A 15,518-nucleotide genomic window follows, 5' to 3' on the forward strand; every position below is an offset into this window, starting at 1 on the left:
TAGAGGCTTTTGCATCTGAACTCTTCAGATATTTCGTCAAAAATATACAAATGTAGCATTTATGATTTACCATGATATGATTTCTTATGGATATTTATGGCTACTTTAGTAGTGTATTTAATGGTAATGTCATACAATTACCTGCCTGCCATTATTGTTAAGATTAATGGATTTCAGTTAATTGATTCAGCTGAAGTATTTTCCATAATAGGCATCACACAAATTCTGGTGTGCAAGCATATATATATATATATATATATATATATATATATATATATATATATATATATATATGCTTTTTAGTCAAAATTATGAAGGTTAAAACAAATATAAGAAAAAAACCTTGCAAAAATGAAGTAGAGAAACAAGATGCACCAAGTAGATCAGTCATGCATTATGTAACATACTGGTCACTCTCACTCTCACTCTACACCAGCATAAACAGCACATAATCAGATTATGTCCATCGCCACGGCCCTTGTTTCTGAGAAACGTGTAGGAGTGCATTGTAATCCATGATCACACATATGCAGAGTAAACCTCTGAAGTGCTGAATAGGGCGGAAACCATCAGAGCACCTACAGTTGGGTACAGATACACAATGATTAAGACAGCGTGTGCAAGGATAACGCAACTCCTTAAGCACCTCTGAGTCACTGATGTTACCACCTGTTGGTGTCTAGCAGAACTTAAAGGAATAGTTGAGACAAAAATGAACATTTACTGAAAATCTACTCACCTTCAGGCCATGAGTTTGTTTCTTGATCGGAACGGATTCGTAGAAACTTAGCGATACATCACTTGCTCACCAATGAATCCTGTGCAGTGAAATGGGTGCCGTCAAAATGAGAGTCCAAACATCTTATAAAAACATCACAATCCACAAGTAATCTACATCAATTAACATCTTGTGAAATGAAAAGCTGCTGGACACATATCCAACATTAATCCATGTTTCCTTTATCCATAATATTGTTTTCTTCAATGAAAAAGTTGCGCACATCAAGCACTATTTACAATGAAAACCGCCCAAAACAGTTATAAACAAATATGATGGTGAATTTAGATTGAGAGAACAGGGGATGGACTTTTTCACTGGAGGAAGCATTATTATGGACTGTTATTTTGGCCAGAAGTGTCAGTTTAAAGTTAAAACATCTTAATGATGGATTTGCTTATGACAAACACACATCTTATGTTACACAAGGTGTTAACTGATGGACTGGAGTGGTGTGGATTACTTGTGGATTATTGTGATGTTTTTATCAGCTGTTTGGACTCTCATTCTGACGGCACCCATTCACTGCAGAGGATCCATTTGTCAGTGATGTAATGCTGAATTTCTCCAAATCTGTTCAGATGAAGAAACAAACTCATCCACATCTTGAGTGTGAGTGAATTTTCAGTAAAGAAATGTTTTGGGTGAACTATTTCTTTAATAGATCTAATGGTCATACATTTTTGAAAATTAACAATCACATCATTTTCATTGCATCATTTTGCATGAAACTTTAAAGTTGCTTTGTTACTCTTCAAAAGTGCCACAAATGAATTAATTAGGAATTCCTCAATAATAGTCTAAAATGAACATGATGCGATAAATACAATTTCAGTGCATTAATTAATTTATATAAAAAAAAAATTATGTGCGTTCATTTAGTGCACACATGTTGTGCACGAGGAGATATTGTGCAATCAGCTCCTGCGGATGAGCTAGAGGAGATCACAATGTATGCAAGGTGCGATAATCAGACGGCTAAATACCAGCTCACATATTTATATAGGATTACATACACACATTTACAGTGTCTAAAACAGCGCAAAGGAGAGCTGTCTCCTCTGGAGTGCTTGGATTGGAAACCAAACCCTGAATTTTTATATTTTGGCTCTACATTTACATCTTCGGGTCCAATTTGAAGACATTTCACATTAAAACAGGAATATTACTCACATTATTTGAAAGGTAATATCCTTTTTTGCAACTTCAGTATATACATATAGCCTTTATAAAATGTTGCATTTGCTGCTATAATATCAGTGTGGCTATTTACATTTGTTCCCCTATTTTTGTTGCTTAGTGTCCTGCTCCTGTACTCAACTTTAGTTGAACACCCATACATTTCTATAATTCCTCTAAATAATACCAGTAACAGTGCAGATATTTGTACCCTGAGATAATTTGCAATTAACCGTTTTGATAATTATCCACGCATGAGTACAAGGGTGCAAATAGAATAGAGCAGTATTTACTTTATAGTACATTACTAACTATTCGGGAAGCAAAATGTATATTAGTATTACATATAATACTATTTAGCACTGAAACAGGCCTTTAAATATAGTGAGATATATACTAAATATGTCTATATAAACCATGAACAATCTGAGGGATCAAAAAGGTAAAAATTCTGTTTTCCAAATGATAATTATAATAAAAACATATACAAGAAATTGTTATATTAATCTATAACAACAGTAATAATAGTAATAACAGTTAAATATATTTATGATATTATAATAAATATAATAATGTAGAATAATTAAATATTACATTATCGTTAATATAATCATATTAGAAATTACACGTTTAAAATTAGATGGATGGATGGATGGAACGATAGATAGATAGAACGATAGAACGATAGATAGAACGATAGAACGATAGAACGATAGATAGATAGATAGAACGATAGAACGATAGAACGATAGATAGATAGATAGATAGATAGATAGATAGATAGATAGATAGATAGAACGATAGATAGAACGATAGATAGATAGATAGATAGATAGATAGATAGATAGATAGATAGATAGATAGATAGATAGATAGATAGATAGATAGATAGATAGATAGATAGATAGATAGATAGATAGATAGATAGATAGATAGATAGATAGATACAGTGCACCAAATACAGTTTGATGTCATTTCTAAATGTTTAACAACAACAAAAAGTCTCTGTCAAAATAAAATCTGCTGATCTGGCAATCACTTAAGTGCTCAGTGTTAAAAATCTGAACATCGTAACTCAAATTTGAATGGTTGTTGCTCTCACAGATGTTTCCCTGGTCGGTAGTTTTTTCCCTGGAGCCAAAGGTTCCCGGCCAGCGCACTCCAGAGGAGCTGGTGACCAACACTTTGATGCTGGAGCTGGGTGCCATGGTGAAACGGACCGAGCGAATCCGGCTGGAGAAGGCAGCAGAGACTCGCAGACGCCGCAACTCTTCCTCTGCAGACTACAGCTGGCTGGCCGGCTCTCAGCCACACGTCCCTTACGAGCTCACACCAGGAGACGTGCTGGAACTGCAGGACCTCTGCGCACAGATCCCACCTCACCAGTGCGGCCCAGTCATTGTCAGGTGGGCATCACTGTTTTTTAGTATCATTGAGATAATATTTTTATTAAGAGTTTGAATTAGGTGTTTATATTTTCAATTTAAGTTTTGTTAAAATTTTAGTGATTTTTTTACTTTTAATATATACATACATATATATATATATATATATATATATAGATATATTTAGTTTTAGGTTTTTTAGTACCCCAAGTAAAACTAAATGAAAATAAATGTTTCCTTGCCAACTAGCTTAAACTTAAATAAAACAAGATTTAGTAATGTTTTAAGTTAATGTATTTAATGTGTTAATGTATTTTTATATGTGTATTTGTGTGTACATGTGAAATAAAAAAAATGTTTTAATTACATCTTATTTCAGTTTATTTTAATATAATGAATATATATATATATATATATATAGCCTATTTACTATTAGAATATTAAAATTAGTAATGAACAGAAATTGCTTGTTTTAGAATTAATTACAAAGAAATGGCAGTTAACACACTGAATTAAACATTAATGTTTGAAGTAGAAAGACTAAACAGTATTTTCTTGTAAAAAAAAAAAAAAAAAAAAAAAAAATTCTTACTGTGATTATTTTTTACAAGGTAAATGTACAATGTACAATTTGAGTTATTTTTATATTTTCCTTTTTTTGTTAGTTTTAGTCATTTTTTGGTTTTTGTCATTTGTATTATTATTATTAGTATTATTTTTTAGTTTTTGTTTATACAGTTTTAGTTTTAGTTCTTTTAGTACATCAGGTTGCCATTAAATTAAATGAAAATAAAAAGTATTTCCTTGGCAACTAGCCAAAAGTCTCTTTTTTATTTCCATCAAGATTTATTTTATTTCAAGTAACAAAAAATGTTTTATGCTGCTTTTAGTTTTACATAAACCTAGTAGGTACTGCCAAATAAGAGTTATAGAGACAGAGGTGAGTCAAGTAATACCTCTAAGATTTTGTTGTTTGTTTAAAAGGTTCAGGAAGCTAGTGTCAGAGCTTGAGCCGGAGGTGCACGACGTCCCCAAACTATTCCGCAGCGTCCTAAGAAACTGCCTGGAGGAGCTTCAGGGAGACGCAGAGCTCCAGAATCGGGTAAACCGTTGGGAAAAACAGCGCAGCAAGAGCCTCTCCTTCGTCACATTTCGATCCAAGTTCCGCACCCTGAACCGCGGGAAGGGAAGCTTCGGTGGTTCCCGCAACAACCTGCAAGAGGAAAACACATGGTCTGATGAAGATGAGGAAGCAGCCGAACAGGAGACAACCGCCATGCGCACCAGGAAGGGACGGAGCCTCAGCATGCCAGAGATCACTCCTCTTGAGCAGGCGGCCCAGAGCTGAACAAGAGGAAGAGATGAAGAGAAAGACAGAGGAAAGAAGGATTCGAAAAGCTTGAAGGAAATGTAGCCTTCGAGGTAAGTTGGCAATGGAGGAGGAAGAAAAGAGGCGGCGGCAAAGAACAAGAGAAGGGAAGAAAATCTGATTCTACGAGACATCCTGAAAGACTAAAGCTTATGCTTTCAGATTGCAAGACAAACACCGTTAATCGAACCAAAGAACACTGGCCTAGTCTTTTTTCTTTTACTTTATAATGTATGCTTAAATAATTTGAATATGTGGATGTAAATATAAATTTTCACAGCTCGATTTTTCTGTGAGAGTGAAGCTCACGAAACCTGTCAAGAATATGTCCAGGTCATATTTCTGGAAGAAAAAAAACATTTATAAAATAAGGGAACAAAATAAGAAAAACAAGAAGTGGTGGGAAAAAAAGGTAAATAAAATAAAATTTATATTTTATCAGTTAGCCTAATTGTACACTATTTTTTATTAATAAATTAACAAAGAATGTACAAAATAATAAAACCCTCAAAAGGTGAAATGTGCTGAATTATTAAAACAATGTCAGCTTTCTTTTCATTTTGGTGTGAGACATATTCCATCTTTTGTGAGATTCACTCATCTCAACATTGTGAAATCTCAACAGCCACAGCGACAAAAGCACCATTAGCCATAATCAGTTTCTCAGATGTATTTTAATATGTACTGTTTGTCCTTACATTACAACAGCGTTCAGTTTATACAAGAGATGCAGACCATTCAGCTAAAAAAAAGCCTGGAAACAGGAGTCTTAATAAAAAGTGTTAATTAAATAATACACTGTACATCGTTCGTGAGTTTGATTTGAGATAGTATGGCATGTGTGGGAGAGAGAAAGTCTGTGATTTACCAAATTAGAGAGTTCGACCTTGAAAACGCTGCTTCTAAGAGAAGACGACATCATCTCTGCCAGCTCCATTATTCACAGCATCACAGAATGAAGGAGCTGATCTTCAGTTCTTTGTGCAGGTGGCCAATATGTTCATCAGGCCATAGTTGCTCCTCACAAATGAAGGAAACGCATACAGCGTTCAGCTCTCAGAGCACCGATCGGTTTCATCGCCAAACGTTCAGCTCTAGAACAACCAAAACATGCAGCTTCATCTGCAGTTTATAGCTTTAGACCCGTTTGGAGTCTCTTTGGGCCCTTTAAACCGCAGTGTGGTCTTTTAAATTCCATAGTACTGTATAAAACACCGGTCTTCATTCGCACATTGTTTATTCCTGCACGAAGCAAAATTGTAAGACCAGACAACTTCCTTTAACTCCTCCTTGTGTATTTGGCAGAATCAAACTCAAAAAAAAGAAAGAAAGAAAGTGAAAGTCTCTAAACAGTATAGAACATTCCAGACCCCATATTTATAGGGCCTGCAATCAGAAGGCCTTAACACTAGAAAGGAGAATCTCATGAAAATGGTCAGAAAATGTCAGACATATTTCACCACCCACAACAGAAAATATCTATTTTTTAGGACCATTAAGAATCATTTTAGGACCATTTATAAATAAATAAATAGTGGCATTGTTTCAATGACAACTAGGCACATTTTCCCCCAAATTCCCATGAATGTAATATGAAAGAAAAATCTATTTATAGGTTTATTATAAGTACATTGGTATGTATATAACAAGGTAACATTTGTTGTACTGAATTTACACTATTATTAGTAATTTTTAAAAATCATGCTAGATATAATAATCATCATTATTATACAGCACGTTTTTTTTCACATATGAGAACTTAGTTTTCATGAAAAAAATTCATAATGGTCCTAAAATGCACATCACTTTTGTATTACTATATAATTAATTATAAAAATACAATTAATTATAAATAATTTTTCCTATAATTGTTTGGGGGTAAAATATGACTGATATTTCTTTGTGAGATTCACCCATAAGTGGCAAATAATTGCCTGTCTTCGATATAAAAACACATTAATAAAGGTTAACAGGGGAATTATTATTATCAAGTGTGTTTTATGAGGAGAATCAGGTCACATTTAATTTACTGTAAAAAAATGTTATCGCTGATTACAGATAACACTGAGAAAAACCAACTAAACCAGTTTGGAGAATCAAACCACTTGGGAAAAAGCCTTCACTTTTAATATGTGATTATTAATAAGAAACGAAGGCTCAAATATTAATGCAGATGTAAATGAAGATTAAAGAGAACAGAGTGAATCCGAACACCCTCCTCTCTTTTTAAATACACCGTAAATCTCAGTTCCACCTTCATCAGCATCCCCATCATCATCATCTCCCTCTAGTGTAAGGGAGTGGAAGTCGACAGTGACGGAATTAACATCTGACTCAAGTTACTCTGACAAAAATCACCCCACCACTGAGCATCAGAACCCCCCCAAACCCTCCCCTGGGAGCCAGAGTCCCCTGCGGTACAGTCCACTTGTATTTTTGCACATTAGCCCATAAGTCCATAGCCTGTTCCTCCCTCCTTCAAAACCTTTGGCTCCGTTTTCATCCCTCCTTACACTCAGGGTCGTTCCTTCTCAGGCGAGGAAGACCACAAAGATGATGAAGAAGATGATGAGAACGAGGAATATCTTGATCATGAGCCAGCGATTGGAGGAGACGGACTGGAAGTACTTCAGTATCTCAGTGTGGGCCATTTCCACATTTAGCTGGGTGTCCTCCACATTGGCGTCGATCCTGGTGTTCCACAGAAACAGACAATGAATATTTGCACACATCAACTTTTAGTCGCAAATTCAAAGTAAAACTCACTGACATTTATGCTGATTTAAAAAAAAAAAAAATACTACTGTTACTGTAAGTGTTTGTGTGTAGTTTGTACAGCATGTATATGAAGCATGTACTGTACTGTTGAGTCTGTGGTTTTGGAGTATGTTATTCCTGTGGTGTGTATGTGTTTGTCTGACCTCTGAATCGTCTCTTCCTGCTCTTTGACCATGTGTGCCAGCTGCTGAAAGATGGAACCCAACTCCACAATGGTGCTCTCGATGTTCTGCATGGTGTCTGATCGGCTCTGGATATACGAGTCCTACAAAAATATAACAAAAGGACATTTGATGCTGAAATCAAAAATTCAACATTTATCATACTCTCAAACCTTCAGCTACAAGCAGCAGCCTAAACTGCAATCCCTTCCTAATTTCCTGCGAGACTGATACCTGTTCATTGATGAGCTGCAGCTGCAGAGGATTTGCTCTAGAATCCATGTCGATGGCCACCTCTCCTCCCAGACTCCTGGACTCATCCTGCATCAGAACTGAGCTGTCTGCGAGAGCCAAGAAATTGAAAATTATTACATACAAAATAAAGACACCAAGTGTGCATATCAAACCACAAACAATTTGAGGAATAGCAGTCATGACAAAGTGTAAAAAAAATCTGTTTTTCAAAAAAAAAATAGAAATAAATTATAGATAAAAGCATAATGAAATAGAAATATATATAAATTATCTAAACTTATCTATAGAAAATGTACAGTTTATAATGTATTATAAAATAATTATAATAAATACAACAAATAAGTTCGATTAAGATGCAGGTTGTTAAAGGGATAGTTCTCCCAGAAATGAAAATTCTGTCATTAATTACTCACCCGAACGTCCTTCCAAACATGCAAGACATTCGTTCATCTTCGGAACACAAATTAAGATATTTCTGACAAAATCCGAGAGCTCTCTGACTCTGCATAGACTGCAAGGGTTACTAAAGTACCCTCGTAGCTGCATAAAATTATGGTTGAACCACTGATTTCACATGGACTATTTTGTCCATATTCTTTGTACCTTTCTGGGCCTTGAACATGTACCCTTGCTGTCTATGGAGGGTCAGAAAGTTCTCGGATTTCATCAAAAATATCTTCATTTGTTTTCTGAAGATGAAGGTCTTACGGGTTTGAAACGACATGAGGGTGAGTAATTAATGACAGAATTTTCATTTTTGCGTGACCTATCCCTTTCCCTGAGAGAATCTCAAATATAAGGAAGTTTTAATTTGTTTACAATGTTTATTAACTACATAATTACCCTTATTTCATAGTTGTGAATGTGATCAATTTACTATGTAGAAAATATTTATACAGAATGAGTAAATGTGTCTAAAGGTTTTCTGCTGATGGCACAGGCAATGAATGATTGTATTGGCACAGTCAAACACTATTTGTTCTACAATATTAACAAGCAATAAAGCATAATAGCTTGACTCATTACTAAGAACTGAAATTAAAAAGCAAAAGCTGGAACCTAAAGGGATAAACGTTCAAATGTGTGAACCACAAAATGAAAATAGCAGTATTAAAAAGGTACATACTGAAGTTATTGGTGAGCATACGAGAGGTCGAGACAGGGGCCTGGGAGAAATGCTCTCTCCTGCTGCGCTGCTGCTTCAGATTCTAAACACACAACAGGACAGATATGCCTCAGTTAAAACTATAAAATAATATTCACTCATTACAACTCAACTAAATGTCTTCTTGTTTTAAACAAGAAGTTTTTTTAAACAAAAAAAAAAAAACTCAAGAAAAAGCAGGTGGTTTCATAGGACCATGATGTACAGTAAGCATTGTGCGTTTTTGCTTTGCTAAGGATCTGATCAAATATTTAAAAGCCTAACAACTGCTTGGCATGAAATTATGATGTTATAAAAGTTTGGCACTTGAGAGAAAAAAAAAAAAAAAAAAAAAAAAACTCACCTCTGTTCTCACTTCCAAGACTGACTTGAAATTGTTTGACATTGATGCCAGCTTGGACTGCAACACAAACATTTACAGATAAGACTGTTTCTTAGCAGGAAAATGAAAGGTGGTGTCTCATGTCAATCAAAATGTGCACTGCAGAAATATCAGATATAAGATTGTACCTGCAGGGAGACAACAATTGTGTTGGAATGTGTCTGGATGTGGCGGCCATTTTGCCCACTGCGGGATCGTACAAGGTCTTGCAGCTGCGCTATCTGCTTGTTCAGACTGTTGATGTCCTGATGAGAGACACAGACAACATATCATATCACTGCAAGAGGTTTGCTCTTACACAATATTGTAGTTAGCTGAAAGATTCTGGTAAACACAGATACCAACATACCTACAGGCAACTTCAAAGTCAAAGTGAAATAAGCAAGGACTGAGACATATGGAGAATGAAAACAGAGATGTCATTAACCTGTTTAATTATGTACGTTAGCTCCTCAATCTCCACTGCTTTATCATCGAACAAAGATTTCCTCTTGGCCACTAGGAGTGAGGGAAGAATAAAAGTTTCTAATGACACCAGACCATACAGTGTAAGAAATCGATAACTCTAAGTCAATCATATTAGACCCCAAAGTAAACAAGGGGACTGCCAAATAACCATGGACAAGCATCAGAACAGTACTGTTGAAAACATTCGTCCACCACCAATATAAGAGTCTTGTTACTTACAAATTGTAAGCTTTTCAAGCTTAGCAAATGTGTTGCTCAAGTCTTTCCCAATTCTCCTGTTACGGAGGGAAAACAACAAGGTTTCAGGGGGCAAAGTTTTGAGGAAGCAACACAAGGCACAGTTGCACTGAAGCAAAAACAAACATGGATATGCACTCTTACTTGGCCATAAGAGTGAAGTCACTGCGCTGTTTAAGGGCATTAATGGCAGGCTTAGTGTGAGTCCCATTCTGAAAAGACAGAGGAATTGTTTTTTTTGTTTTTACCAAAAATATAAAATTTATATTATTATGCACCAAAATTAACAGCATCATCAAATATCAGTTCAGCCAAAAACGAAAATTTGCTGAAAATTTACTCACCCCCAGACCTTCCAAAATGTTAATGAGATTTTATCAGAACAGATTTTGAGAAATTTAGCATAACATCACTTGCTCACCAATGGATCCTCTGCAGTGAATGGGTGCCGTCAGAATAAGAGTTCGAACAGCTGATAAAAATATCACAACGGTGGGAATTGTGGATTATTGTGATGTTTTTATCAGCTGTTTGAACACTCATTCTGACGGCACCCATTCACTGCAGAGGATCCATTGGTGAGCAAGTGACGTAATGCTAAATTTCTCTAAATCTGTTCCAATAAAACAAACGAACAACAACACATCTACATCTTGTATGGCCAGAAGGTGAATAAATTGAGCGAAGTGTAACATGAAAACGACAAATTTTGTACTTCCATGAAACAGAAAAGGAGATATAAGGCAGAATCTTCTGTTTTCAATGCAAGGAAAGTGGATGGTGGTTTATACTGCTTTTATGTATCTTGCATAGTGCCTTTTCAGAGTTTAGCAGCAGAAATCACAAACTTACTTTTGATGTAAAGAAAAACTAACATTCTGCCTAGTTTAAATTGTGTTTAAAATAGGTCAGTAAATCATGACAGAACGTTCAGTTTTAGAGTAAACTATCCTATTAAATTTTTTTTAAAGTGTACTATTATTTTATCCTTTAATACATGTAATACGCTACACGTAGTTTTAAGTATTTGTGAAAACCACACTGCACAGTTCACTGAAAATCCTTTGTATAACACTGTGTTTGCAGATGTATTTAATATGGTCATACCTGTAACGGTCTCCCCAGCAGTGACTTACAAGCCGACTGGAACTCAAGTGTGCGGTCCCGACACGTCATAATAATGCTGCAGAACCTCCTTCCCTAAACGATATCAGGATGTATATGTGTGATGGTGAGTCTAAAGCAATCCGGCTGCTGTGAAACTCTCTGCTGGTGTCTTTATGAGGGCCAAAGCAAACACTTCAGGCTTCAGATGTTACTAAGAGCTTGGAAGAGCTGACTGTTCTTCAGCGACTCCGCACATCTTCTGAGGATCACAGAATGATTCAATCAATCACCTGAACTTTGATTGTCGTTGCTGAGAAGAGACTAAATGTTAGAAAGTATTTGACAAGCTGTTCAAAACCAGAATGAGTTTCTTTCTTCTGTTGAACACAAAAGAAGATATTTTGAAGAATTCTGGTAACCAAACAGCTGATGGTAGCCATTGACTTGCTCAGGTTTCTATCCTCCCCATACTATGAAAGTCAATGGCTACCGTCAGCGTTTTGTTATTGTTTAGTTTTGGTAAATGATGACAGAATTTTTGGGTGAACTATTCAAATACTCTTATACTTGATAAGATATCAATCCAAATGGCTACAAATAATGCATTAACTTTTCCTAGAGCTGATTTTCAGCCACTTGGCATCAAATACAATTCTCTAGATACATGGCTGCTGTCTGTGAATGCAGATAAAATAAGTAATTTAGGTAAACACTCTTGTCTGGATGTCATTCCCACATCCAGTAATACTTGACAAATAGAAGAACTGCGTATATACTGATCCCAACACCTCAGCTTACCCTTCTTTACAATATCAATAAGGAAACCCTCTCTAGACAATGTCTACAAATAACCGGAGAGGTAAACTGAACTCACGTTATCGGATTATAGGCTACTTAGAATATTCTGGCTAGATGTTTAATAACACAAATGAAGGCAACTCATTCTTTGCGAATATATATTACAAGCTTTTACTTACATGTTCTAAACACTAATTCTATCTTTCAAGGTGTTTACGGGTTTGTTTATGTCTGTATAGCGACTACCACCCGTCTTCAGTCCAGCGGTACGCATTCTTTAGGCGCTAATTGGCCCAAAACTCGACAATTTCTGTCTTAATTTGAACTATAAACACTCCAGATGAACCTAAACCACTAGCTAACACATTCATGACATGGTTTATAATCGTTTACTCACGGTTACTGTATCATTTTGTCGTTTTTTCCAGTATTCCCGGCTTGTCGATGTTACGGAGGTCGGGGTTTCACTTCCAGCTCTTACCGCTTCCGGTGTGCGTAACGTCACTGCCACGTCCACGAGAGCGCACGCGCACTGCCACTTTCCGAAAGCGTGACTTGTGACGCAGATTATCAAATTTTGTCCGACATGCAGAATATGAATTTAATATGAATATAATTACAATTTAATTTTTACGTTTTCTAGTTGGTTTTCACTGTATACATTTATTTTTAGAACATTTTCTTGCTTAAATGTTTTATAGCATGTCTACTCTTTTATGTTAAATCTACTTTTAATATTCTTAGGAATGACATTTAACACAGTGAATGCTTTTTAAATTAATTACCGGTAATTAATAAATTAAATTCGTAGATCTATTGATGCTTTTAATACCCCCAACCACGGGACATCTGTGTTTATTATTAATAATTAATTGAAACCATAGAGATTGAAACTAAAATAATTTATATTTAAAATAGAGCTGGAGCCATGGAAATACATTTAATTTGAGTTTGTCCTATTATTTTAATTTTTATCTTTATTTAATGACAACAAAAACAACAACAAAAAAACATTTTTAAATAAAAAATAATTTTATAAATACATTCATTTTAAATAAAAACAGGTTTTGGTTTTTGTTAAAGTGCATTTTATGAATATTCGTGGTTTATAAACATTTATAGACAATTTTATTAGCAAACCTTATGACTGTAACATTACAAAGCACTCCAACACCAGCAGATGTCGCCAAAAGAACAAAAAATTGAGAAACTGCACTTGATGCCAATGAAACCACGAAATGAATCATTTTGAGGTGAATATGATTTAAAAGATTAAAAGACTACTCATGCACACTGACAAAAACATGTTGTTCCTAGGACACACATCACCAAGCCAAATAACACTGGTCAACAGTGCTTTTGAAACATAATTGTGATCCTTTCAAATAACAAAACACACTCATTTTTGTTTTACGACCGGGACAATTCTATGACTTTTATTATAGTTCTCTTTCATAGGTTCACTCAACGCTGCGTAAGCTAAGACGCTTTGGGAAACGCCCCTGGGCGTGCCAACTGTCTGAAGCCCTTATAGAATCACGCCAATTCATTGGCTGATGGCGCGAATGCCGTCTTCGACGTTCTTATGTCGCCTCCTTATACTGGCGAATGCGCCATCTGCTCCTCAGATTTCTCTGCCTTCAAGAAGCGGCCATATTAGCCCTTCTGTTGCAATTTTTCTGTCCCGATTTCGATCGTTTTCTCTGGGATTTATTCGTTTGCACTTCGGTGACGGCAGTAGTGGAACTCTGTTCTCCTTGCGGTGAAGTGCCATGGAGTATTGTCGATCGTCAGCCGCCGTGTTCTCGCTTCATCACCAGTGACGACCCGCACAGTAAGTGTGTTAAATGTATGGATTTTTCGTGCGCGCATGATGCGGTTTACGGCATCTCGAAATGCAAATTCTGCAAAAACCTTCCGTCTCAAAACCCACCGTACTAGGCTAGCGGTTTTTGAGAGATAGTCATCCGTTTTTCCCCGTCGCGCTCCGGAGGCCACTGAGGGCCTCCGCGAATCCACGACTTGGGGCTCGGATGTGGAACTCGAGGCGATGGAGAGCGAGCAGACAGGCCTTGCCTTTTCTCTCCCTCTCCCTCTCTCGCCTGAGCATGTGCATGTGAATTCTCCGGTTCCTAGCAACCAGGAATCTCGGCCTTCTGCGGCCTACTCAAAGCTCGTGGACGTGCTTGTGCGCACCACTGAAAAGCTCTCTATTGATTGGCTCTATTGAATCCCCCCCGCTTCGACAGGGTTCACCTGACAGTAGTAAGCAGCGCCTCAAAGGCTTCTGTGCTACAGCAGGAACTGTCCTCCCTCCTCCTCAAGGGGGCAATAAAGGAAGTCCCTCAATCGGACCTGGAACGAGGCTTTTTCAGTCGCTATTTTTCCCACTCCAGGGAGTCAGTGAGCCGTCACAGGGATGTCGTCCTCTGCCACATTCGTGCCCTTGGCCTCAGAATGAACACCAAGAAGAGTGTTCTCTCCCTTTCTCAACAAACTGTGTTTATGGGAGTTCACTTGGATTCCGTTCAAATGCAGGCCTGTCTAGTTCCTGCCCGGATTTCCAGCCTTAATACATGTTTGGCCCGTTTCAAGCTAGACCATCATGTCTCCGTGAGCACGTGTCACAGGCTCTTAGGCCTCATGGCTGCAGCCTCCCCTGTGCTGCCCCTGGGGTTGCTCCACATGAGGCTGTTCCTTTGGTGGATGAAACTTTCAGGGTTCCGCTCCACAGGACCAGCCACTTGCCTAGTAAGGGTGTCGCGCAGTTGCTTTCGCACCCTTTTGATATGGCGGGACCCCCTTTTTCTCCAGAGTGGAGTCAGAATGGGGGCGATTCACCGTCGGCAAATGGTCACGACGGACCCATCCCTGACAGGCTGGGGCGCGGTCTTTGAGGGCAGGCCGGAGTGCAAAGTTTGGACAGGATAGTTCCTCTCCTGGTACATAAACTGCCTGGAGCTGAGAGCCGTCTTCCTGGGACTGATTCAGTTTCTCCCCTCTTTCAGGGGATGTCATGTGATTGTCAGGACGGACAACATGGCGGTAGTATCCCATATAAATCGCCAAGGGGGTTCACGGTTGCGCACCCTAAACAAGCATGCACGCCGTCTCCTCCTTTGGGCTAAAGACAAGTTCCTCTCCTTGAGAGCGGTTCACGTCCCGGGAGTCTTGAACCTCGCAGCCGACTTTCTGTCGAGACAGAAGCTCAGGTCGGGGGAGTGGATGTTAAACTGTCAAACAGTAGCCCAGATTTGGGATTTGTTCGGCAAAGCGGAAGTGGACCTCTTTGCGTCGCAGGAGTCGTCCCAATGCCCGCTTTGGTTCTCCCTGAGTTCCCCGGCATGTCTGGGCATAGATGCATTCGCTCACCCTTGGCCAGACATGAGGCTGTACACATTTCCACCCGTCAAGCTGATTCTGGCAGTTCTGTGCAGGGTGAAGGAGAGCGGTGTC

At 37.7% G+C, this 15,518-nt stretch overlaps 2 protein-coding genes across 3 annotated transcripts; one reads left to right on the forward strand and one right to left on the reverse strand.

Annotated features, from left to right (window-relative positions):
- The first annotated feature begins 1,787 nt into the window (after nt 1-1,787).
- LOC306883462 (protein RD3-like) lies at nt 1,788-5,512 on the forward strand. 2 transcript variants are annotated; one of them, XM_079438741.1, is made up of 3 exons: nt 1,788-1,963; nt 3,062-3,363; nt 4,327-5,512. In XM_079438741.1, exons 2-3 carry the CDS (start codon nt 3,062-3,064, stop codon nt 4,688-4,690), a joined length of 666 nt encoding a protein of 221 aa, XP_079294867.1. In that variant the 5' UTR covers nt 1,788-1,963; the 3' UTR covers nt 4,691-5,512. The 2 variants fall into 2 exon arrangements, with proteins under 2 accessions (XP_079294867.1, XP_079294868.1); XM_079438742.1 differs by having other exon boundaries at nt 1,808-1,963; nt 3,081-3,363.
- A 1,073-nt stretch (nt 5,513-6,585) lies between these two features.
- On the reverse strand, nt 6,586-12,579 carry LOC306883460 (syntaxin-5-like). Its single transcript, XM_079438739.1, has 11 exons — nt 12,460-12,579; nt 11,265-11,523; nt 10,302-10,369; nt 10,140-10,195; nt 9,880-9,950; nt 9,581-9,697; nt 9,414-9,470; nt 9,032-9,113; nt 7,885-7,991; nt 7,633-7,754; nt 6,586-7,402 (listed from the first exon to the last, which is right to left on the reverse strand). The coding sequence occupies exons 2-11, from the start codon at nt 11,331-11,333 to the stop codon at nt 7,243-7,245; spliced, it is 909 nt and encodes a 302-aa protein (XP_079294865.1). The 5' UTR covers nt 11,334-11,523; nt 12,460-12,579; the 3' UTR covers nt 6,586-7,242.
- Nucleotides 12,580-15,518: the final 2,939 nt, after the last annotated feature.

This window comes from Barbus barbus (assembly GCF_936440315.1).
Source record: "Barbus barbus genome assembly, chromosome: 17".
Classification (NCBI taxonomy): domain Eukaryota; kingdom Metazoa; phylum Chordata; class Actinopteri; order Cypriniformes; family Cyprinidae; genus Barbus; species Barbus barbus.